At 44.6% G+C, this 26,622-nt stretch overlaps 2 protein-coding genes across 2 annotated transcripts in view; one reads left to right on the forward strand and one right to left on the reverse strand.

Annotated features, from left to right (window-relative positions):
• Nucleotides 1-26,622, reverse strand: part of doc2b (double C2-like domains, beta) — a 218,045-nt gene that overhangs the window by 22,174 nt on the left and 169,249 nt on the right. The gene's annotated exons all lie outside the window — the stretch shown is intronic.
• LOC129407473 (E3 SUMO-protein ligase ZBED1-like) lies at nt 3,297-4,688 on the forward strand. Its single transcript, XM_055148662.1, has 2 exons — nt 3,297-3,993; nt 4,128-4,688. The coding sequence occupies exons 1-2, from the start codon at nt 3,415-3,417 to the stop codon at nt 4,413-4,415; spliced, it is 867 nt and encodes a 288-aa protein (XP_055004637.1). The 5' UTR covers nt 3,297-3,414; the 3' UTR covers nt 4,416-4,688.

The following is a 26,622-nucleotide window of genomic DNA, read 5'->3' on the forward strand; positions in this document are numbered from 1 at the left end:
TGTGTGTGTGTGTCTGTGTGTATGTGTGTGTGTGCTGTGTCTGTGTGTGTCTGTGTGTGTGTGTGTGTGTGTCTGCGTCTGTGTGTGTGTGTGTGTGTGTCTGTGTTTATGTGTGTGTCTGCGTCTGTGTGTGTCTGTTTGATCGTGTGTTTGTGTCTGTGTCTGTGTGTGTGTGTGTCTGTGTGTGTCTGTGTGTGTCTGTTGTGTCTGTGTGTGTGTTTGCATGTGTGTGTGTGTGTTTTACAGTTGCGCAAACATGCGTCTGTCTCCTTGTGTAATCATAAGTGGACCACAGTAATGGTGGTTATTCTGTTGCCATGGAGATAATGTGTGTGTGGTGTGAGGTGTTTAGCTGTGGACAGGGCAGGGGTCAGGAGAGGACATGGACTGGGCATAGTCACATCGCCCCCTGCCTGTGAGTGTGGGAACAGCGGGTTTGTGACATAATATGTTTACCACAGTCACTTGGACGGACTAAATGAGCTCTAATGAGGCCATTACCCAGAAGCAATCAGCCAATCAGAGCCTCACAACACGCTGGAGGCAGCCAAACCAGGAAGCAGCACCGTTCCAAAACAGGATGTAGTCAGCCAATCAAAACATGCCGCTCAGGGGCCTGATGATGGAGCCATACACGTTTAAAGCTCCGAGATTACACACAACGGATTCTTGTGAAGTATTGTGTGTTTTAAGCCACGTGAGAATGTTGTTCCCCCCAAAAATACACCTCCAGTTGTGTTTTGTTTCATTCACACATTTGAGTAAACCAAGTTTGTCTTAATCTCCAAAGCTCAAAATGCTTTGCTCCACCTTATAATGTCATGAAGTGGTAGTTATTAAGGCTGTGCAATTAATCAAATTTTGATTGTAATTTTGATTTGTGCATCAGACAATCTCCAAACTCATATAATAGAGTTGAAATGATTGACGTGCTGGTGAAAGGGAGGACCGGGGCACAATGGCCATAGATTTGTGAGGATTCAAGTGGTGCCCACAGGCGCTTGGTGCTGAACACACACAGAGAGTCATGTGTCCTGATTATCTCCATAAACTCACAGACAAACTCATATGCGTCTAGTCTAGGATGTGTTGGTGTGTGTGTGTCTGTGTGTGTCTGTGTGTGTCTGTGTGTGTCTGTGTGTGTCTGTGTGTGTCTGTGTGTGTATTAAGGGTGGCACGGTATGCGTATTCATATTGAACCGTCACGGTACAGGGGTTACGGTTCGGTACGAGCATTTTCACGTAGAATACACGGTACAAAATAAAGTTTGATTTAAAAAAAATACTGAAACAAACGAGGAACTGTTGTGTCGCGTGAGAGATCCTTCGGGACGCATTTAGTCATTTGCATCTGAAAACTTTGATTGATCTTGCTTTTCGAACTCCGCCTTCCAATACAATCTCTGCTTGGTAGTTTGTTTTGAGGCTCTCTGGTTACGAGTGAGTTAAAGGTTGTATAGAGGATTTTCCAGGGAACGAGAAATCCAGCGACTGTTTGTCCTTTTTCAAATGTTGTGCATGCATGAAACCACCCCCCCTCCCCCACAGCTCCCTACGTAGAAACGCCTCCTCCCTCCTCCTCCTTACGCCAGAAACAGGTTTGTTTCTAGAAAACAAGTCCTCATCGCTGCACATGACTTGTAAACAACTAACTACAGTGTTGGTTAGGCAAAGCGGAGAAGTGAGGAGCAGGGGGAGGGGGTGCGCGGACATTTCGTGCACGGAAAAGAAGCGAGGAGCAGGGAGAAGAGCGGAGCGGGGAGAAGAGCACAGAGGGGTGCAGAGAAGGGAGATTCAGTGCGAATGAAGCTACTACTACAACACGCAGCTGCAAGCGGACTCTTTCTTTGCATTGAAAATGACGTTTTCAGACATAGGATATCGCATTCATGTCTTGAAAAATGTTTGTCTAACTCTTGGAAATAAAGTACGTTTTCATAATAAGCAGAAGTTTCCTGTCCAGGAGTAATTTGGCGACCAGTGCGTCAGTCTTTAGACCCTGCGTCTGCTTCAGTCGCGCCATCGATGGAATGAATCTTCAAGAATCACCTTAGTTTGGCTTCGCTGCTTTTCCCCTTGTCTTCTTCTTTCAATGACCTCAAAAACGGACTTTCTTTTGCGGCGAACTGCTCCTGGATTCTTGTCGCCATTGCAACAAACTTTGTGCGAACTGTGAGGAAGATATAGGTAAAAAAAAAGCCGCTAAGAACTGTTGCGTTGGTGGAGTAAACAGCGTCTGTGCGTCTTGCGTCTGTGGACTGCGTGACAGACGTACGTAAACCACGTAATGGCAGTGCGCAGACAAGTCAGTTACGCTAGAAATGTAGGGAGTTTGATTGACAGCCTGTCAGCTCACAGATAACGAGGCAGTGTCGTTATCTATTGGCAAATGTTTAGCCCCACCACATCCAGAGTTGATGAATTTTTATTCTCTTTTTTTTGGTCATCATAATTACAAGGCTACTGCACCTCTATAATGCTATCATTGACAATTTGAAACAAAAACAAATCCTCCATACAACCTTTAATTCTGAGAATGGCGTGTGGTGGCCACACACAGGAGTTAGAAGACCCACCTGCATCATTTAAGTCAATGGTGTGGGAGAACTTCAGGTTCCCCGTTACTTATAATAGCGACGGTGAGCGGATGGTCGGCAAGACGAAGAAGGTCTGTCCTCGTTGTTCGACAGTTGTCGGCTATGTGAGCGGGAACACTTCAAATATGCTAACACATATCCGTCGGCATCACCCAGACATCCCTATCACTGGAACAAGACCGAAAAAAAGTGTCCAGTTACTTCTCCCCACCGTATTTCATCAACCGCTAGACACGAACACTAGTAGAGTAAAAAAAATTACGGAAGCAATTGGGATTTATATTGCATCCGCTATGCGCCCGTACTCCACAGTAGAAGAGGTAGGCTTCAAGTATTTACTACATGTGCTCGAACCTCGCTACAGCGTGCCGTCCCGCAGCCACGTGAAACAAACTGTAGTCCCCGGCATTTACAACAGAACAAGACAGATAGTGGAGCAGGAGTTGTCAGCTGCACATTCAATCGCTCTCACGACGGATTCGTGGACTTCTCGAGCTACCGAAAGCTTTCTTACAGTAACAGCGCATTTTATTAGCTCTGCGTGGGAGATGAGAACGGTCGTCCTGCAAACGCGCCCCTTATATGAGCAGCACACAAGCAGTCACCTTGCTGAGAAGCTAAATGAAATTGTGTCAGAGTGGAATCTAGAAAGGCCTGGGATGACCATAGCAGTGACCACTGACAATGCAAGAAACATTGTTAATGCAGTTGGTGAGGCAGGGCTAGGTCCGCACATAGCATGCTTTACCCATACTCTCAACCTGGTCGCTAAGAAAGCACTGGAAGTCAAAAGCAGGTATCGAATGTACTTGCAAAAATGACATCGACTGTGTCACATTTCCACCGTAGCACAACTGCTGCCTACATTTTAGAAAGCAAACAGGACATGCTTGATTTGCCAAACCACAGTCTCATCATTGATGTTGCCACACGCTGGAACTCAAGCTATGAAATGGTTGAGAGATACCTAGAGCAACAAGCCGCTATTTACTCTGCTTTGGCAGAGAGGAATGTCAGGACCAAGGACATCACAAATCTTTCAGATCAGGAACTGTCCTGTGCAGAGAACATAGTTGAAGTCATGAAGCCTTTGAAGACCATCACTGCAGTAATTAGCACAGAAACATCTCCATCTATTTCAATGATCCTGCCCCTGCAAACTACAATCCTGAAATCCACAGAAAAAAATACAGCTGATGCCCCAATTGCAAGAGATATGAAAAATGCCATCAGAGAAAACTTTCAAGGCCGATATGATGACCCAGACCTCCGGGATTTCTTAAATAAATGTACAGCATTGGACCCCAGATTCAAAACACTTAATCACTTGGATCCAGCTTGTCATCAGAAAGTCCATGAAGATCTCATCAGAGAAGTTCTGGACAGAGCAGAACAGGTATGCATTTAAGAGAAAAAAAATTATATATATATTTATTATACAAATATAAAATGTGATTTCATAAGTGAATAATCTGCTGTTACACCATAATTCTCACTATATTGTTGTCTTTGTCATTTCATATATTGCAGAATGATACCCTCCTGTCTGCAGAGGAGGACAGTCCATCAACTTCACAGGCCACTCCTTTGTTAGTGATGGGAGAACAGTCAGAGGTATCCTCCTCCCCACCTCCTTCAAAGAGGTCGGCAATGGCAGAAATTTTTGGCTCACTCTTCAGAACTGATCAGAGGAACCAGCCTAATTTGAAGCAGAAGCTGAAGAAGAAGTCTGTGCATACATGGCAAAGGAATGCACCTCGATTGACTCTGAGCCGCTTTCCTGGTGGAAATGTCACGAATCTCTGTATCCTAATCTAGCTATACTGGCAAAAAGTTACCTGGCCATACCTGCTACTTCAGTGCCCAGCGAAAGGGTTTTTTCCACAGCAGGTGACATAGTTACTGCCACTAGGTCTGCACTTAGCTCTGACAGTGTGGACAAACTAGTTTTTTTGAAGAAAAATTTAAAACTTGAATAAAGGTGTAATATGTTAAGAGGTATATAGTTTATTATTGCAAAATGCAAATGTTAAAACATTATCCTCCAATGTTGTGTTGTGATCTGTTGTATATATCATGTTCACTGAACTATATGAAAAAAAAAAGTTATTGTTAGTATTGTTACCTACGTCTGAAAAGACGAGTCTCATTGTCTGTGCTTGTAGTATGAAGTGTACGTCATATCCTTAATTAGCCCATTTGACATCATTTTTATGTTCTGAAGGTTAAGGTTGTGTCGGGTTATTGATAGACTAAGGTTTACGAGGCACATATTATATGCAGTTTATTTTATTATTTCCAATTTATTTCAGCTGTTTGCCAACACAAGGGCCATATTTATTTAGTTATGCATATTTTTCTTGCCTATTTCAATTGGAATATAAAGAGGGCATTGCCTGATTTCAATAAAGGTTCATCTGGATGAGATGATCTGTCCATTTTGTTTCGATATCAGATATATTTTAAAACACGCAGACATTATAGCGTAGACTGCCACTCGGGGTATTTAAAACTTAAAGAAAGACCGATGGAGTGAGGCTATGACTTTGAAATAACATCGGGCAATGGCAGAATGTTCAGAATGTAACAACATCCAACATGAAGGCAAGAAGGTGCAAAAATAGTCTAGTTGGAAAACGTCAGTTAATTAGCTGCGCAAGAAAACCAGGTAAGTTTGGGGTTGTTGCGGACAATTAAGAATGCGAACATACACGCTGAGTGAATTTTGAAATGAATGAGCTATAGAGTTTGCATTTTTATCGAGGCTCCTTAGTTTGTTTGCTGTATGATTGTTCTAAAATCTAAAATCAATCGGCGGATGGTGGGCGGGTGCGGTTTTGAAAACCTTCGGTGCAAAATGGACAGCGGGTGGATGATGAGTTTTGTGTCGCGGTTGCGGATGAAAAAATAGCCCATCCGCGCATCTCTGTGTCTGTTTAAGCGTGTGTGTGTGTCTGTGTGTGTCTGTTTGAGGGTGTGTGTGTGTCTGTGTGTGTGTCGGCGTGTGTAAATAGTGATTTAACAGATATTTGTGCCGCTGGACTTATTTTCTCGGCTAAAGCGTTCGCTCTGATGCCACAGGTAAATAAATGGCGTCGAGTGATGACATCATCGGCCATGGCTCAGTTCGGTTTTGCAGGTGTGAGTGTGGAACATAGAACCCACAACAATCGGCACAGTTCTAGTGTGAGTTGCCCTAAAGCTTAACAAAGTTTATTTTTGGGATATAATATATATATATATATATATATAATTTATGTTATTCTTTAAATGTAGAACAGATGGACATATAGTTTATTTTGGATACAGTTATGTTTTTCTCTCCCTTATTTCATGTTCAAATTTATTTTACAAATTTTATGTTTTATACATCACAAAACTGCTCTAAGGTTCAGATTTGTAGCTTATATTTATTTTCAGTTTGAAATTTTTATTTTATTTTTTTGTGAGAGAAATGCTGAATAAATGCATCGTCTAACTAAAAAATAATCATTGGAATAATCGTGATTTCAATATTGACCAAAATATACAGTCCCTGACAAAAGTCTCGTCTCCATTTTGTAGAAACAAAAGCTTATAACCTGACTTTAAATTAATCGGTCGGTTTTAGAAATGTCTCATATGAAAGTTAAAACCCTCCCAAATTATGTTCAATATACTAAAATAAATTTGCTTCACTGAAGAAAGATTGATCATTTAATGAACACAGAAAGGTCAGATCTTGGCAAGACAAAAGTCTTGTCGCCTTGTCACATGATGCACCCAATCCTAGATTACAGCCTCATCTGTGATCAGTTACTGATCAATCAATTAGTGGGTGTGTATAAAAAGAACCCCAGCACACCAGACCTTCACATCAACTGCAACTTGACCTCTGACAACATGCCTAAGATCCACCCTGAGACCAAAGCCTTAATTATCAAGAGGCTGAAGACCAGATCCACTGCTGAGGTGGTGACACCTTCAATGTGTCTCAGCGTCAAGTACAAAGAATAAGAAAAAGATCTGAAATGACTGGAGATGTTTTTGACAAGCCCAGGTCCGGCAGACCCCACAAGACAACTGCTTGGGAGGACCGTTTGTTGATTCGAAAATCCAAGGCCAGACCCTTTTCCACTACAGCAGACTCCACCAGGTCTGGTCACCTCAAGTCCCTGTGTCAACCACAACAGTTTGTAGAATTCTGTCTGGAAATGGCCTCCATGGTCGAATCAGTGCACAGAAACCAGCACTAAACAAAAGGCAATAAAAAAACCGTGTGGCATTTGCCAAGGCCCACAGCCTGCTAAAAGGATGGACACTGGAAAAGTGGCAGAAGGTGGATTTCTCAGATGAATCCTCAGTTGAATTACATCACAGCCGCCACAAATATTGCAGGAGACCTACTGGAGCCCGCATGGATCCAAGATTCACCCAGAAAACAGTTAAGTTTGGTGGCGGAAAAATCCTGGTCTGGGGTTCCACCCAGTCTGGGGCTGTGCGAGACATTTGCAGGGTGGAAGACAATATCAATAACCTAAAATATCAAGAAGTATTAGCTCCTCTTACATTCTCAACCATAAAAGGGGTCAAATTTTGCAGCAGGATGGTGCTCCATCACATACTTCTATCTCTACATCAAAGTTTCTCAAGGCGAAGAAGATCAAGGTGCTCCAGGACTGGCCAGCCCAGTCACCAGACATGAACATCATTGAGCATGTCTGGGGTAGAATGAAAGAGGAAGCATGGAAGGCAAAACCAAAGAATCTTGAGGAACTCTGGGAGGCATGTAAGACGCTTTGTTTGCTATTCCTGATGACTTCATCAACAAATTGTATGAATCATTGTCGAACCGCATGGATGCAGTCCTTCAAGCTCATGGAGTCATACAAGATATTAAATATGGATCTCACAGCACCACTACTTCATTCACTGACGTTATGCAAAATATTTTTGTATTTGAAGTAAATTATTTGTTCAATTTTCTGTAGGCGACAAAACTTTTGTCTTGCCAAAATCTGACCTTTCTGTGTTCATTAAATGATCAATCTTTCTTCAGTGAAGCAAATTTATTTTAGTATATTGAACATAATTTGGGAGGGTTTTAACTTTCATATGAGACATTTCTAAAACCGACCGATTAATTTAAAGTCAGGTTATAAGCTTTTGTTTCTACAAAATGGATAAGCAACAAGACTTTTGTCAGGGACTGTAATAATGATGTTTTTTTTTTTTCCATAATGGAGCAGCTCCAGTAGTTACATCAAGTTTGCTGTTCCTCTAGTTGTGAACTTTACCTCCACAGAAAACTCCTGAGAGTTGTGAAAAGCATTTATAAACTCACGTGGTGAATCATTAGGATCAGAATGCAGAAGGTAAGTGAAGAAGAACTTTGGACCACTGCAAACTGTTTAAAATGAACCAGTGATATTTTTCACTTTTTTGTGATGGTGTCTGTACATCAGTTTCCAACAGTGACCCACATTCAGTCCTGCACCAGTTCAATATTTCACCATTTCACACTGAAGCATTTCTAGTGGCACCCTCTCCCAGATCACCCACACCCATGCCACCCACTCTGCACCCGACGGAGTACCAGGTCGCCTTTCACACCAGCTCAGATGAACTCCCCTCTCCTCTCTGCTCTGTAGGAGTGTGTGAGTGTGTGCGCGTTATGGTTAGTACATTAGCAATCACACACACGCACACACCCCCCCACACATACACACACACACACACACACACGCACACACACACACACACACACACACATGCACACACACACACACACACCAGAGTGGAAACAGGTAAAAAGTAAAACAGAAGCCACAATCCAAGAGCTTTTATAAAATACTGACACCCAGAAAGAGGAAAAATGGAATCCCTGGCCTGGGTAAGGATCAGGATGGATTATGAAGGTTTGTTTTGGTGGCAGCAATGAGGTAAAAGCTAGAGAAATTGTTGCCGTGGTAACGTATAGGAGGCAACATCCAGTTCTAACAGCCATAATGTAAGTGTATAATTGTGAGTGTAATGATCATGGCATCCAGATTACACGCTTTAGAATCCAGAATACTTTGTGAGTCTGGTTACTGTTGAATCTCTCCAAGTGAGCAACATTTGATGAAGTTAAAAAATGATGGTTGATCAGTGAGTGCTTTTGTCTCTCATGTGTGACTGAAAAACAACTGCTCCCAAAATACAAGAATACTCCTTTGCATTTTGGGAGCAGGACATACATTTTGTCTCATTTCTCTGTAGAAAATTTACATTTGCAAAATATTGTAGCTCACACAAAATCCCAAACATAATTTTAGTTTTCCAAAACAAAATTTAATCTTAGCAAAATGCAGTTTTACATTCAAACCTGATCTATCATCTCCCAAAAGCAGGTTTCACCGTCCCAATTTTCAGACTGTGCTCATGTGTTTTTCTCACACTGGGGTTCACACTTTACACAGATGATTATTGGGCTGAAAAAGCAGTATTGTATTTTATATATATAAAAAAAACATAATATAAAAATAACAAACTAGACTTTGCATGCGATCAGAGATAGTCTATTTATGCTGAAGAAAACACAGCAGCAACAGCAACATCACACTGACATACAGGATACTGTGTGTAGTGTGTCTCTAGATTATAGCCCATCACACTGTGTGTCATCATACAGTGTCTCTGAGGTCCTGCTCTGGTGGATTCTTGTGTGAAAGCCTTTCATGTTAGTTTGTAGTATTTTGCTCATGTTTGTTTCTATGTTAAAAGTGACAGAGTTTGGGCCAAAGTCCTTCAGCACAAGAACAGAACTGTAGTGGCAATAAAACAAACTCGTGTCCTCATGTGCCCATGTGCCCATGTGTTTGTGTGTTTGTGCGTTTGTGTGTTCGTGTGCTCATGTGTTTGTGTGTTTGTGCGTTTGTGTGTTCGTGTGCTCATGTGTTTGTGTGTTCGTGCGTTTGTGTGTTCGTGCGTTTGTGTGTTCGTGTGCTCATGTGTTTGTGTGTTCGTGCGTTTGTGTGTTCGTGCGTTTGTGTGTTCGTGTGTTCGTGCGTTTGTGTGTTCGTGCGTTTGTGTGTTCGTGCGTTTGTGTGTTCGTGTGTTCGTGCGTTTGTGTGTTCGTGCGTTTGTGTGTTCGTGCGTTTGTGTGTTCGTGTGTTCGTGTGTTCATGTGTTCGTGCGTTTGTGTGTTCGTGTGCTCATGTGTTCATGTGTTCGTGCGTTTGTGTGCTCATGTGTTTGTGTGTTCGTGTGCTCATGTGTTTGTGTGCTCATGTGTTTGTGTGTTTGTGCGTTTGTGTGTTCATGTGTTCGTGCGTTTGTGTGCTCGTGTGCTCATGTGTTTGTGTGCTCATGTGTTTGTGTGTTTGCGCGTTTGTGTGTTCATGTGTTCGTGCGTTTGTGTGTTCGTGCGTTTGTGTGTTCGTGTGCTCATGTGTTTGTGTGTTCGTGCGTTTGTGTGTTCGTGTGCTCATGTGTTTGTGTGTTCGTGTGCTCATGTGTTTGTGTGTTCGTGCGTTTGTGTGTTCGTGTGCTCATGTGTTTGTGTGTTCGTGTGCTCATGTGTTTGTGTGTTCGTGTGCTCATGTGTTTGTGTGTTCGTGCGTTTTTGTGTTCGTGCGTTTGTGTGTTCGTGTGCTCGTGCGTTTGTGTGTTCATGCGTTTGTGTGTTCGTGCGTTTGTGTGTTCGTGCGTGTGTGTGTTTCGTTGTGTGTTCGTTTGTGTGTTCGTGTGCTCATGTGTGTTCGTGTGCTCATGTGTTGTGTGTTCGTGCGTTTGTGTGTTCGTGTGCTCATGTGTTTGTGTGTTCGTGTGCTCATGTGTTTGTGTGTTCGTGCGTTTTTGTGTTCGTGCGTTTGTGTGTTCGTGTGCTCGTGTGCGTTTGTGTGTCATGTGTTTGTGTGTTCGTTTGCGTTTGTGTGTTCGTGCGTTTGTGTGTTCGTTGCGTTTGTGTGTTCGTGTGTTGTGTTCGTGTGTGTTCATGTGTTTGTGTGTTCGTGCGTTTGTGTGTTCGTGTGCTCATGTGTTTGTGTGTTCGTGCGTTTGTGTGTTCGTGTGCTCATGTGTTCGTGTTCATGTGTTGTTGTTTCGTGTGCTCATGTGTTCGTGTGTCATGTGTTTGTGTGTTCGTGCGTTTGTGTGTTCGTGTGCTCATGTGTTTGTGTGTTCGTGCGTTTGTGTGTTCGTGCGTGCTTCATGTGTGTTTGTGTGTTCGTGCGTTTGTGTGTTCGTGTGCTCATGTGTTTGTGTGTTCGTGCGTTTGTGTGTTCGTGTGCTCATGTGTTTGTGCGTTTGTGTGTTCGTGTGCTCATGTGTTTGTGTGCTCGTGCGTTTGTGTGTTCATGCGTTTGTGTGTTCGTGCGTTTGTGTGTTCGTGCGTTTGTGTGTTCGTGCGTTTGTGTGTTCGTGTGCTCATGTGTTTGTGTGTTCGTGTGCTCGTGCGTTTGTGTGTTCGTGTGCTCGTGCGTTTGTGTGTTCGTGCGTTTGTGTGTTCGTGCGTTTGTGTGTTCGTGTGCTCATGTGTTTGTGTGTTCGTGCGTTTGTGTGTTCATGTGTTCGTGCGTTTGTGTGTTCGTGTGCTCGTGTTGTGTGTTCGTGCGTTTGTGTGTTCGTGTGCTCATGTGGTTGTGTGCTCATGTGTTTGTGTGTTCGTGCGTTTGTGTGTTTGTGCGTTTGTGTGTTCGTGTGTTTGTGTGTTTGTGCGTTTGTGTGTTCGTGCGTTTGTGTGTTCATGTGTTTGTGTGTTTGTGCGTTTGTGTGTTCGTGCGTTTGTGTGTTCATGTGTTCGTGCGTTTGTGTGTTCGTGTGCTCATGTGTTTGTGTGTTCGTGTGTTCGTGTGCTCATGTGTTTGTGTGTTCGTGTGTTTGTGTGTTCGTGTTTGTGTGTTCGTGTGCTCATGTGTTTGTGTGTTCGTGCGTTTGTGTGTCGTGTGCTCATGTGTTTGTGTGTTCGTGTGTTCATGTGTTCGTGCGTTTGTGTGTTCGTGTGCTCGTGCGTTTGTGTGTTCATGTGTTTATGTGTTCGTGCGTTTGTGTGTTCGTGTTTTGTGTGTTCGTGTGTCATGTGTGTGTTGTTCGCGTTTGTGTGTTCGTGTGCTCATGTGTTTGTGTGTTCGTGTGCTCATGTGTTGTGTGTTGTGTGTGTTCGTGATGTGTTTGTGTTCGTGCGTTTGTGTGTTTGTGTGTCGTGCGTTTGTGTTTGTGTGCTCATGTGTTTGTGTGTTCGTGCGTTTGTGTGTTCATGTGCTCATGTGTTTGTGTGTTCGTGTGCTCATGTGTTTGTGTGTTCGTGTGCTCATGTGTTTGTGCGTTTGTGTGTTCGTGTGCTCATGTGTTTGTGTGTTCGTGCGTTTGTGTGTTTGTGTGCTCATGTGTTTGTGTGTTCGTGTGCTCATGTGTTTGTGTGTTCGTGCGTTTGTGTGTTCGTGTGCTCATGTGTTTGTGTGTTCGTGCGTTTGTGTGTTCGTGTGCTCATGTGTTTGTGTGTTCGTGCGTTTGTGTGTTCGTGTGCTCATGTGTTTGTGTGTTCGTGCGTTTGTGTGTTCGTGTGCTCATGTGTTTGTGTGTTCGTGTGCTCATGTGTTTGTGCGTTTGTGTGTTCGTGTGCTCATGTGTTTGTGTGTTCGTGTGTGTTGTGCGTGTTGTGGTTTGTGTGTTCGTGTGCTCATGTGTTTGTGTGTTCGTGCGTTTGTGTGTTCGTGTGCTCATGTGTTTGTGTGTTTGTGCGTTTGTGAATGAGAGCTGAGTCAGGTGTTCTGACAAAGAGCAGAACTGTGTGAACTTCTGAGAAATGTTCTAAATGATCTGCTCTCAAAAGCACCTGCTGAGAGAGACTGTATGTTTGACTAAAACCATCAAACTAAACAGACTCAAAAAATGTGCTAAAACCTTTGAAAAAACATTTTACATTCTATTGCAACCATGGCAACCCACTTTTCACTTGACAGACTTTTTGACAAGACAAAGCTTCACTTAGACCTAAAATTATAACAAAAACCTTCATTTGTTCTTTTACTTTCTGTTGATGCATCAAAGTGGCACATTTTTGTCCACAAACTCACAGCCACTTTGTGTTAGAGGCGATGCTGGCAATTTTGGATTTTTGACAGCAATTCATTAATTAATAAATCAGTCAATCATTACATTTATATAGAGCCATTCCAGACATTACTACAACTACAGCTGTAGCCACAGCTGCCCTGAGGCAGACTGACGGAAGAGAGGCTGTCAGTCTGTGCCATCCACCTCCGACCACCACCATCACTCACACACACTCCATTTTCTTCCTAGGCTATGGTGAAGTGTCTTGCCTAAGGACACAACAACAGTTTTTTTCTTTCTGACACTAGTGCCCCCTGTGGCTCCTGATGTTCCCAGTGGTCTCCCATCCCAGCAGGACCCAGGCCCGGCCCTGCTGGGCTCCTGAGGTCTGACAGGACCAGGCTTTGATAAGGAGGTTTGGCCACACAAGCTCTCATGACCCACAACACAGTTTTGCACAGGCAGGTTAAGGTTCATTTTTTAAAATGAGAAATAAAGGTATTACTTTTTTCTTAAAAACTGTCGATGTGGCTGAAGCTTAATATTTGCTGTAATCACATGTGCTGATTATAAACTAAACTCATAAAGCACAAAGTTAGTTCACTTTGACTCACGTGGAACAGTCAGTGTTTACAGAGTCTCAGACTGGTGTCACTCTGGACTTGCGAGACAAAGTATTTATTGACCGTTTGCTAGTCCTGTGAGAGAGATGAGAAAATGACTTTACTAAAGTGAGCCTATTGCACCGCTCTGCTGAATATGCAGAGGTTTTACAGAGCTCAGCACTACGCCGACCACACATACGCCTCCATAGATTCACTTCATATTTCATATCTGCAGAAATATGCACAGAGTCTGCACAACTGCAGGCCTATCATGGTTTCTTTGGCCTGGCGCTTTTCATTTGATACTGACTTGAGCTAATAGAAAGCCCACCACAGCGCTGATCACATATTCATAGAGAAATGGACAGCGATTGTGAAATGAAAGCGCAGCAGGGCAGTGTGGCAGCGTGAGGGTTCGGTTGGACTGGAGCAATTATTTTGGGCTATATATAAAACCCTTTTGGATTCCTGGGATTGTAGCAAAGCAGGCCCAGGGCAACTAGAGCAGTTAGAGCCAGTGCGTACTGTTGATGTGTCCTTGGGCAAGACATTTAGTGTAGCTTTATTACTTTGCCTGTGTTGTTGGTAGTGGTTAAAGTGACTGTTGGTGCAGATTGGCAGCCTTCCTTCCTCCCTCCCTTCCTCCCTCCCTTCCTCCTTTCCTTCCTTTTAACACGTACCACAGAGTAATAATGCAAACACACTGTTCAGAAATGCTCTTCCACAGAGATTGTACTAAAATATTTTTTTATTTAAAATGTGGTCATGGTGGTGATCTTATATTGAGCAACTGATTGATAGTCTACTACACATGAATAACCTGCATGTAGGTTCATCTTTGTGCCATTGATTTGGAAGATGTTTGATTGACATATAGGGTCAGTTTGTTGTTCAGAAGTGTACTTCCAGTGCTGCTACAATCCTTGCTTTTCTTAAATGTGCTTAAAGGCGGCGCTCTTGCATTGTACAATTTTGCTCAGAGACTGATGACACCAAAGTGCAAATCAGACTCATTTCAAAAGAATAAATATAATTGATATCATAGCTGAATCAACTAGAATAAGTCCCAGTTCATTACCTTTCATCTTTATAAGACTGAGTGTTATTTAGTCATCCAGATAGAATGATTTCATCTGCTGTGCTTCCTGGCTCATTTAGCAATCACTCGATGGTTTTTAACGTATGGAAAATTAAAATATCTCGCTCTCTTACAAAGCTGATAAAAATAAGACAATTCAAGAATTTATTCATTTAAATACTGAGACTTTTATTAATAACTGAAAAAAACATTTACTGGGATAAATTTCATTTAATCTTTTTTGTTGAAGAAGCCTGGAATTCATCCATCCATCCATCCATTTTCGTCCGCTTATCCGGGGCCGGGTCGCGGGGGGAGCAGCCTAAGCAGGGACTCCCAGACTTCCTTCACCCCAGACACGTCCTCCAGCTCCTCCGGGGGGACCCCGAGGCGTTCCCAGGCCAGCCGAGAGACATAGTCCCTCCAGCGTGTCCTGGGTCTTCCCCGGGGCCTCCTCCCGGTGGGACATGCCCGGAACACCTCCCGAGGGAGGCGCCCAGGAGGCATCCGGAACAGATGCCCGAGCCACCTCAACTGGCTCCTCTCGACATGGAGGAGCAGCGGCTCTACTCCGAGCTCCTCCCGTGTGACTGAGCTCCTCACCCTATCTCTAAGGGAGCGCCCAGCCACCCTGCGGAGGAAACTCATTTCGAGCGCTTGTATCCGCGATCTCGTCCTTTCGGTCACTACCCAGAGCTCATGACCATAGGTGAGAGTAGGAACGTAGACTGACCGGTAAACCGAGAGCTTCGCCTTTCGACTCAGCTCCCTCTTCACCACAACGGGCCGATACAGCGACCGCATCACTGCCGAAGCTGCACCGATCCGCCTGTCAATCTCACGTTCCGTCCTTCCCTCACTCGTGAACAAGACCCCGAGATACTTGAACTCCTCCACTTGAGGCAAAGACTCCCCACCCACCCGGAGAGGGCAAGCCACCTTTTTCCGGTCGAGAACCATGGCCTCGGACTTGGAAGAGCTGATCTTCATCCCAGCCCCTTCACACTCGGCTGCAAACCGCCCCAGTGCACACTGCAGGTCCTGGCTCGATGAAGCCAACAGAACAACATCGTCCGCAAACAGCAGAGATGAAATCCTGTGGTCCCCGAACCGGACCCCCTCCGGCCCCTGACTGCGCCTAGAAATTCTGTCCATAAATACAATGAACAGAACCGGTGACAAAGGGCAGCCCTGGCGGAGTCCAACATGCACCGGGAACAGGTCTGACTTACTGCCGGCAATGCGAACACAGCTCCTGCTCCGGTCATACAGGGACCGGACAGCCCTTAGCAAAGGGCCCCGGACCCCATACTCCCAGAGCACCCCCCACAGGACACCACGAGGGACACGGTCGAATGCCTTCTCCAGATCCACAAAACACATGTGGACTGGTTGGGCAAACTCCCATGAACCCTCGAGCACCCTATGGAGAGTGTAGAGCTGGTCCAGTGTTCCACGGCCAGGACGAAAACCACACTGCTCCTCCTGAATCCGAGGTTCGACTATCGGCTGGATTCTCCTCTCCAGTACCCTGGCATAGACCTTACCGGGAAGGCTGAGGAGTGTGATCCCCCCTATAGTTGGAACACACCCTCCGGTCCCCCTTCTTATACAGAGGGACCACCACCCCGGTTTGCCAGTCCAGAGGTACTGTCCCCGACCGCCACGCGATGTTGAAGAGGCGTGTCAGCCAAGACAGCCCCACAACATCCAGAGACTTCAGGTACTCAGGACGGATCTCATCCAACCCCGGAGCCTTGCCACCAAGGAGCTTGCCAACCACCTCAGTGACTTCGGCCAGGGTGATGGATGAGTCCGCCTCCGAGTCCCCAGCCTCGGCCTCCTCCTCGAAGGACGTGACGGTGGGATTGAGGAGATCCTCAAAGTATTCCTTCCACCGCCGGACAACGTCCCCAGTCGAGGTCAGCAGCTCTCCCCCCCGCACTGTAAACAGTGTTGGTGAAGAACTGCTTTCCCCTCCTGAGGCGCCGGACGGTTTGCCAGAATCTCTTTGAGGCCGTCCGATAGTCCTTCTCCATGGCCTCCCCGAACTCCTCCCAGCTCCGAGTTTTTGCCTCCGCGACCACACGGGCTGCAGCACGCTTGGCCCGCCGGTACCCGTCAGCTGCCTCAGGAGTCCCCCGAGCCAGCAAGGCCCGATAGGACTCCTTCTTCAGCTTGACAGCATCCCTTACTTCCGGTGTCCACCACCGGGTTCTGGGGTTGCCGCCGCGACAGGCACCACAGACCTTACGCCCACAGCTCCGAGCAGCTGCATTGACAATAGAGGCCGAAAATGAAGCCCACTCGGACTCCATATCTCCGGCCTCCCCCGGAATCCGGGAGAAGTCCTCCCGGAGGTGCGAGTTGAAGGTCCCTCTGACAGAGGGCTCCGCCAGACTTTCCCAACAGACCCTCACTACACGCTTGGGCCTGCCAGGTCTTTCCGGCTTCCTCCTCCGCCAGCGAACCCAACTCACAACCAGGTGGTGATCAGTTGACAGCTCAGCCCCTCTCTTCACCCGAGTGTCCAAGACACGCGGCCGGAGATCAGATGACACGACGAGAAAGTCGATCATCGACCTCCGGCCTAGGGTGTCCTGGTGCCACGTGCACTTATGGACACCCTTGTGCTCGAACATGGTGTTCGTTATGGACAAACTGTGACTAGCACAGAAGTCCAATAACAAAACACCGCTCGGGTTCAGATCGGGGAGGCCGTTCCTCCCAATCACCCCTCTCCAAGTGTCACTGTCGTTGACCACGTGGGCGTTGAAGTCCCCCAGGAGAACAACGGAGTCCCCAGTTGGTGCACTGTCTAGTACCCCTCCCAAGGACTCCAAGAAGGCCGGGTACTCAACACTGCTGTTCGGCCCGTAGGCCGACACCACAGTGAGAGACCTGTCCCCGACCCGAAGGCGCAGGGACGCGACCCTCTCGTTCACCGGGGTGAACTCCAACACACAGCGACTGAGCTGTGGGGCAATGAGCAGGCCCACACCAGCCCGCCGCCGCTCCCCGCGGCCAACGCCAGAGAAATGGAGAGTCCAGCCCCTCTCAAGGAGTTGGGTTCCAGAGCCCAAACTGTGCGTGGAGGTGAGGCCGACTATATCTAGTCGGTAACGCTCAACCTCCCGCACAAGCTCAGGCTCCTTCCCCCCCAGCGAGGTGACATTCCATGTCCCCAGAGCTAGTCTCCATGTCCGGAGATCTGGTCGCCGAGGCCCCCGCCGTCGACTGCTGCCCAGATCTCTCTGCACCGGCCCCATATGGATCCTCCTGCGGGTGGTGGGCCCACGTGAGGACGGCCCCACGTCGCTCCTTCGGGCTGAGCCCGGCCGAGCCCCGTGGGGGGAGGCTCGGCCACCAGGCGCTCGCTGGAGAGCACCCACCCCAGGCCTGGCTCCAGGGTGAGGCCCCGGTGACGCCAATCCGGGCGACGTAACTGGCCTTGTTGGTGTACTCATCATAGGGGCTTCTGAACCGTTCTTCGTCTGACCCGTCCCCCCGGACCTGTTTGCCTTGGGTGACCCTACCAGGGGCATGAAGCCCCCGACAACATAGCTCCTGGGATCATTCGGGCACTCAAACCCCTCCACCACGATAAGGTGACGGTTCAAGGAGGAGCCTGGAATTCATTTTATACAGAATTTCTAAAGGTTGTGTATAAACTCGCACTGTGGCAGACAATTAAAGTTAAGGGCTGACACCTACCCTGGATTCATCTGTTATTACATTAGAGACAAAGAGACTCAGCTTGGAAAAAGTATTGCTTATCAAAAGAGTCTTCTGAGCATGACACTTGGAAAGAGAGAAAAGAAACATTCGTACATCTGTACAATGCTAAAGCAAACTTCTTCAGGGACTGTCTAACCTCTCATTTTAACAATACTGAAAGGTTCTGGAACAGACTAAATGTTTTACTAGAAAATTATCCAAGAAACAAACTGAATTCCTAGAAGTTAACAACGAAATCATCAAGGATCCCCTGGACACTGCCAAAGTATTTAGTATTTAGTCTTTTCTCTTCATACAGTTCTGGAGCAGCAGCTGCTTTCACATGCTTTTCTGAACATGTCAAATACTGCTTCTAGTAATAACACATTTACATTTATGACATGTACTGAAGTTAAACCCAATATTAACCGCTTAAGGTCAGAGAGCAGACCAGGTCCTGATGGACTGGAGGTTAAATGTTTCAAAATAGTGTCCTTTCATACCCCTGTCTGATTTATTTAACCTCTCCCTTACAACTTGTACCACTCCACTCTCATGGAAATGTACTTAGTTACACCTCTAAAAGCCGTGATCCCTGTGATACAAGTAACTACATCCTCATTTCTATTATTGACATGGTTGAAAAAGCTACTTTTAACCAACTATCTCAATATATGAACTATTTTAATTTTCTATCTTCCCATTAATCAGACTTCAGACCAAACTTTTCTATAAGTGCTCATCTAAAATTCTCAAATGATATTTTCTTTTCTTCTGATTCAAATATGCAAACTGGTGCCATATTTATTGACTTAACCAAAGCATTTGATCTGGTGAAGGATCTTATAAATTATTTCCATCGGGCTGCTCAGACAATCAGTCCTCTGTTTAATTCTTAGCTCCACCATATATAATGTATTTATTCTCATGGCTGCACCAAAATTCATCTTTATGCTGATGACACCATCATTTATTCTTCAGGTAATGGTCTCGCCCAAATTCAAAGAACAATCACATTTACTTAATATGAAGAAATCATATCATGTTATTTCATTATAAAAACTGTGCTGAAAGAAACGACTACATAATGACATTTACTGATGTAACTCCAGTGGTAAAAGTTGACCAGTTTAAATATCTTGGCCTTGTTTTAGATTCTGAACTGAACTTTAGTTCACATATAGGTTCAGTTATAAAGAAAGTCTGTGACCAGTTGATGATAATGTACTCAAACATTATCTGCTTTACGTTATGTGGCACTTATACAATGCCACACTAGGGGTTGAGTACAGATATGAAGTATAGTAGTAGTAGTAATAGTAATAGGCTACATCAGAAGACCAGGGTTCGGCTTGGAGGGAAGTGAGGTGTTTAATAAGACAGTTACACAGGATTGTAGCGCTTAGCTGTGAAGTATTATTTACAGTGTACAACAGACAGAGAGTATTTACAATATGTGCACATTCATGTGATTGTGTTCAGAGTTTATGATGGATTCAACGTGTTATAGTCCTTTGTCCAAGTGCAAATGAGCCACAACAAAAGTTAATATAATCCACACGGAGTCGAAAAAACACAAAAGAGTTCTGGAGATGGTTATGGTAAGCTGGATGATTCCCAGCAAAGTCAATGAGGACCCAGTGCCCACAGCAGGGGGCAGTGGGTGTGCTAGTGTGTGTGTGGGGTTGAGCGGCTGCTACGCCTCCTACCGCACCGGCAGATGCTTGCACTCTGAGTTTGATTCGGGCTCTAGGCCTTAGCTCGCCATCCAGTGTCTAAGAGTCCAGTTTCTGGAGGGTCCAGTTTCAGGAACCTGGCCTGTACAAAACAGTTGTACATCATAATTGTATTACTCACTGCTGGTCCTAAGTCACTATAAAATATTTTTACAATATCATAACAATTTGTCATAATAAATCTGAATCATAATCATTCATCCATCCATGTCCATGTACAAATATTTGTCAATAAAGAGTACTCAATAGTAAAATATTTCCAACAACAGGTAATATCATTTTAAATTACTTAGATCAACAATTTAACAGGATCATATAATAATCATAATTCACTGTCAATTTTACCACAAAGCGTCAATAAATTGTATTGAAAAGCGGTCATATAAATGAATGTGAACGAGTGCATCCAAATCCGTGTATCATTCAAAACCAAAAATAAGAAAACGAAAAAAACACAGTTTTCTTCACTATTTGTCTCCAAAACCAAAATGAAAAAAGGGATAACGATTCGTTTTTTCAGTTTTCGATTTTGTGTTTAAATAAAGAATGGAAAACGGATAACGGCCGATAACGGATAACGGTTTCCCGTTTACGTGACTTCCGTGACTGCGATGCCGGACTTAGGCACCGCATACGGACTGAACCGGGACTGATCCAGGTCCGAGACCAGAGCGGGACTGAGACCGGGACCAGGGCGGGACCAGGGCGGGACCAGGGCGGGACCAGGGTGGACTCCGAGCTTTGACTCCGAGCCTCCACGGGGTCCGAGCCTCAGCTTCGAGCTCCGGTCCTGCCGTGGGCTCTGAGCCTCCGGTCTGGTCCCGGTCTGGTCCTGGTCTTGTCTCGGTCTCGGTCTCAGGCCCGCTCTGGTCCTGGTCTGGTCCCAGTCTCACCGCATACAGACTGAATCAGGACGGATCCAGGTCCGAGACCAGACCGAGACCAGAGCAGGACTGAGACCGGGACAGAGCTGCTCTGGTCCTCCGCGCTCAAGAACCGCGGCTGGTTCCGAGGTGGTGCAAAGCATCCGACTGACGCATTCACACCAATGAAAACGAACCGAACTAAGAGCTTTTGGTTCAAATGGACCAGGTCCGGGACCAGACCGGGACCAGAGCGGGCCTGAGACCAAGACCGAGACAAGACCAGGACCAGACCGGGACCAGACCGGAGGCTCAAAGCCCACGGCAGGGCCGGAGCTCGAAGCTGAGGCTCGGACCCCAAGGAGGTTCAGAGTCAAAGCTCGGAGTCCGCCCTGGTCCTGGTCTGGTCCCGGTCTGGTCCCGGTCTCAGTCCCGCTCTGGTCCCGGTCTGGTCTCGGACCTGGATCAGTCCCGGTTCGGTAGTTTTTTCGTTTTCTTATTTTTGGTTTTATATTGAAAAACGAATGAACGAATGATACACGGATTCAATCAGCTCCAGCTCACAGCTTCATATTGAGCGGATTGAATCGGAGCGCTAGCATTAGCATTAGCATTAGCATTAGCATTAGTATTAGCATTAGTATTAGTATTAGTATTAGTATTAGTATTAGTTAGTATTAGCTCCGAACAACAACAAACAAAAGTTAACACTCACCATTTCCTCTTAGTTAAAGCTCAAAGGATCACGACAGCACTTCGTTACGAAGGCAAGAGGCATCTAGAGAGGTTGATGGCATAACAGTTACTTTAACATATTTTTAGAGTGAAAACAGTGAGTTTTTAGAGCAATAATCGCTCACCTGCAGCAGCTCAGTCACACCCAGCCCCAACACAACACACGACTGAACAGGAGCGCGCGGCCATGTTTAAAGATCTTGGCGCAATTAGTCTCGCAATACGTGCACAAAGTCTTATGATAGTTGAGAACAACCGCGGCCAAAATATACGGTAGAGAGGGCCAGGGACAGAAAATACCTGGGTTACAGTTACATGGTAGAAAAAGACTTGCCTCACAATTACTTCTACCAATACTCGTCTATGCAGACATCATTTATCAGAACAGCTCAGCATTGAATGTTCGATTTTTAAATGTCATTTATAACAATAGACTGTATGTGGGTTAAGAACACATCATTATCAAATGGTGTTCACTAAACACACCGACTCTTACATCAAGAAGACAGCTTCACTTTAAACAGTTGGTGTTTAAATGTTATTATTTAAAGTTTCCACCTTACCTAAAAGAGTTTCTGATTTTGTTTATATAGATATAACTTACATCACACCAAACAACTAGTTTTTAATGTTACCTAAAAAAAAAAAAAAAAAAAAAAAAAAAAAAAAAAAAAAAAAAAAAAAAAGAAATTGGGGAAAGTTGAGCATTAAACTTTAAAGCCCCAGATGACTGAAACTACTTGCCCTCCTCAATCCGAACAATTACATCAATCCACATGTTTAAGGCATCTGTTTTCAAATACTTAAAAATATCCTGCTCCTGTTTTTGATCAAAATTTCTGATTTCTGATGTACATAGAGTTGCTTTTTCATGCAATAATTTCCAAATATAAGTGTGGGAATGATAAACTCCAAGAGGTAAGATAAGTATATCTTATGATCCTGTATTGTTTAGTGTGAATGTCATCTGTGTGCTGTCCTGTGTTTGTTTTCTGTTTGTTTGTTTTTTATGTTACATATCAAAAGGCTTCTCTTGAGGGGCTAAATAGAACCTAAAAAAATATATAAATGTGAGCATTTCATACAGACTTTTATTAGAACTTGCACGGAGGATCAGTGCACTTACAGTATAGTACACCTTTGTGCCACTGTCTCATAGTGTACTACTAACAGTGTACTACATAGTAATATTGATACTTTGCAGCTTCTATCATCTTTCCCTGGGGTGTGAAGCTAACTGGAGGCTCTGCTCTGTCTGAAATTAGAGTTCAATCTGAGCTTTGTTTTAACACCATCTGGCTGGGAACAAATGACATAACACAGGTGATCTTATTCTAAAACTTTTTAAACAGCAGAATATTCCACCGTAGACATGCATGCAGAAAACCCCAAATGCAGAGTATCAATATTTGAAACTCCTGGTGCAGAAATAGTGTTGCTCCTGTGTGCCCCTCTCCTCCAGTCTCTGAGAGTGTTTGTGGTGACAGAGAAGACAGCTAAACAGGCAGAGGAGCCTGAGAGTGCACCGCGGGGAGATGCTGTCAGAGAAGGTTTTATCTGACATGTAACAAGAGTAAACAACTTAGACTGGAATAGCCCTATCCTTGCTCCTCCCCCTGTCACCTGTCTGTCATTGTCAGCCAATCACAGCCCACTACCTGCGCCTCTAGAGCAACCACACCTCAAGACAGATAATAACCAATACTCAGTCTAGGATCAAAATATGCTCATTTAAGCAGCTTTAGAATGATCTGGAGCTGCACATGTTGAACTGAGATGTGTAAAATAACATTCTATTGTCTAAAGAAATGTTTTAATTATCATTGTAGTATCAGAATTGGTATTTGGTATTGAGTTTTTTCCCTAGTATTGAAATTGAGTTTGGCATTTTAGTAAAAGTAGTTTTAGACAACACTCCAAAACATTCATGCAAATACACTGTCTCTCCCCTCAATCGTCCTGCTGTTTTAGATCCACCTCCTCTGGACGACCTCTACTGTACCTGCCCCTGCCCATTTAACACATATTTTTCAGATTATTACCAGTTTGGCAGCATAGCAACTGGCAAGACACTGGGGATACCTGCTGCCACAGTGGGGTGCCAGTGGCAAACCCCCCCAAAAACCTGCTGTAGTACTTGCTTAGTATGAGTGTTGGAATTGGTCGACGGGTCCAACTGGCAGACACTCTTGTGTTAGTTTGTCCCAGGGCGAGTGTGGAGGGAGTGAAAAATGTACCAAACTGTAAATCATTATGCAAATTCTCTAAAGTCTAACTCATAGAAGTGCTCAAGTTCAGGGTTTATGTCTTTACACAGATATTTCTTATTAAATACAGAGTGACAGGTAAAGATTTTCATAGCACCAATTTGGACAATCTGAAAGCTATCAATAAAGTCTAAACCAACATTACCAGGTCCAAACCCAGACTGAAACAGCTCTAATCTCAACCAAGATGGAAGGATCCACAAACCTGTTCCACAGCCTGAACTCTACGTGTTTGAGCTGTGCTGTTACATGACGCCCTACACATCATGTTTCATTTGCATATTTTATTTTCATTGAGAACAGCTTCCATTTGAACTGTAGATGTACCTCACAGCTGGTGCTTTGTACAAACGACGCTAAATGAAGGACCTGCTGTTCTGACAGAAGCACAGTGGAACTAATGGATCTGAGTGTGCAAGGACAACAGATCTGACTGTTTATGCTCAGAGGGCACAGCTTCAACAAGAACATCTCTCACAGTAACAGAAAAGGAGGTGAAAGTCAAACTCTTGTTCTCTTCATCACACTATAATAAGTGTCACCTAACCACAAACATCCCTACAGTTGTGTCTGGTTTCTCTTACAGTTGAGGTAAAGTCACTGTTGCTCTGCTCCAAGTCTATCTTGAGGGTTCTCTTTAGACTGAGTGGGAACATTCAAGGAATGCACAGACTGGACAGGCACCCCCTGCCAAATCCATGGCCTTATGATAGTGCTCTTTCCATAAGCAAAGTGAGGCCCAGACTCTGAATGCGGCGTGTTTTTTCTGTAAACCTGTTCATGAGTTTAAGGACAAAAAACATCCCTATAGAACAATGAAGTTAACATGTAAACCCAAACGTCCTCTCTCTTCCACTCTGTCTGTGGGTAACAACACAGCCTTGTGCCGCACACCTCAGGTATGGTCTGTCCTCTGGGGTTACCAGGGCAACAGCCTTCACCCCACACCCCCACCCCCACACAGCAATTTCACTTCAAGATGCACATGGCCAATTGGGAAAAAGGGCACACGACCCACTCCATGTGCTCTGTATTTCTCCAAATGATCCAGAGTAAAGCTTTAAGGAAAGTCAAGCTCACCAACGTAAATAAAGCTTTACTCAGTTTCATGGATCTGTGGGTCCAGGTTATGCGCAACAGACCTGACTAGTGCTCTTCTATGTTCTTAAAGCAGACCTATTCCTCAAAATCAACTTTTTGGAGCTTTAAACCATGTCATAGTTGTTTTCTTCTCACTGACCCCTGAAGTTGTGTTTGGAGTGATTTGTGCATCTTTCTGCTCCACTCTGTGATGTCACTGATACACATCCACAGCTCTGTACTTACTTCTCTATCCTATTTGATTTTCTTAATGTGTGATACACGTTGGATTATTCAGCATCGCGCAGCCATTGTGGTGCAATTTTTTTTTAAAGTGCTCAGAAAAATTCTGTTTTCACATACCCCCTATCTCCAACCAGATCTCTGTATTTACTTGTGATTATTTCAGTTCAAGTCTACTCTACCTGAGAAGTTATGAAAAAAAAAAAAAAAATAAAATAAAAAAAAAAATAAATAAAGCTTTGCTAATCCTCATAGACTGTATATATATAAATGGACAGAGGTCACCTGTGACCTGGTGTGTTCCCGTTACGGCCCCAGGCCTTAGGTCTAATTTGTTTGTGTGATTTTTGCCGACTTCTCTTGATTCCTGCTGCAGGAGCCCTGGTCCGTGATTGGTGGGGCAGGTCGACGCCCACCTCACCTGCAGCCACCTCCCCCTATTTAAGGAGATTACCAGCACCTGTTCAGGGCTACTGGCCTTGGTGACCAGTATGCCATTTTAGTTTTGTGTATGTAGTTTAGTTTAGTTTAGTTTTGTGCCTTTTTTGATTTGGTCACTCGATTCTGTTTGTGGGCTTATGTGGTTTAATTTGGGGAACTTGTGTTTTGGTTTAGTGTTCATTATTATGTAAGCCTGCGTGACCCCTTTTGTGGCACAAAACCCACTGTCTGTGGTTTTGTTTCTTAGTTTAGGTTATTTTCTGTATATTTTAGTCTCTTTTGTTAATTTACCTTTTACCTTCCTGTTAATTAAACATTATTTAATTTATTCCATTTTACATCTTGGTTTTATTTTTGTTACTTCCCTCACCCCAATGAACTGGGTCGTAACAGTTCCTAATAGGAAATGAGCCTGGGAGTGTTTCCAGCTCCATCGACTCATTGACAGAAACACCACTCATCTCTCTACTGCTGTTTTTGGTCTCACAGTGTTCGTATTCACCTGCTCTACATGATCCTGGGTTTTTATGTCTATTTTGTCTGTAAATAAAGATATGAACATCAATAACTGACCAAACAGGTGCCTTCATTCACCCGGGGTTGCTCACACTAGCGTTAGCAACTTATTTTATTTAATGAGACAGGGACAGCGCACACTTCTGACATTACCTTTAACAGGAGAAATGCTTTGTACCAGGTTGTAGCACCAGTGCCACTTTCCACCTGTCGTCTCTGGGTCATTGATTGATTGTATTTAACTGACCTTGGCTATCAACTGCTCTTCCTGGAGACCTGTAGCATGTTTTGTGTTGATGGGATCCAGACATGGAGACAAACATGCAAACACCACACAGAAAGGCCCAGGCGACCAGGGGATCAAACCGGGAACCTTCTTGAGGCATGAATTCTAGCCACTCAGACACTGTGCTGCCTTTTGATTGACTCTTTGGTTGCTGTGATACTCACGGCTGGAATTCCAAATATGGAACTCTGCTACAAATTTGCAAGCCTCTGTGAGCCTCATTTGACTAGAACCAAGAGCTATGGGTGACGTCACATGCTCTTAGTCCAGTTTTTACCAGTTTCCACTCTCAGTCCTCCACGTAGGGTCTATGGCAAAAGACAAACCGAATTCTGGCAACTGCACACACAAAGGTTTTACAATAAAGGCGTTTCTCACCTCATCTAAGAGGCTTCTTCAGGTCTGACAAGGATCCACGTCACTGTTAATATGCTGTGTAAA

Source organism: Boleophthalmus pectinirostris, unplaced genomic scaffold (genome assembly GCF_026225935.1).
Source record: "Boleophthalmus pectinirostris isolate CB_2022bp ecotype Guang Dong unplaced genomic scaffold, ASM2622593v1 HiC_scaffold_12, whole genome shotgun sequence".
NCBI classification, from domain to species: domain Eukaryota; kingdom Metazoa; phylum Chordata; class Actinopteri; order Gobiiformes; family Gobiidae; genus Boleophthalmus; species Boleophthalmus pectinirostris.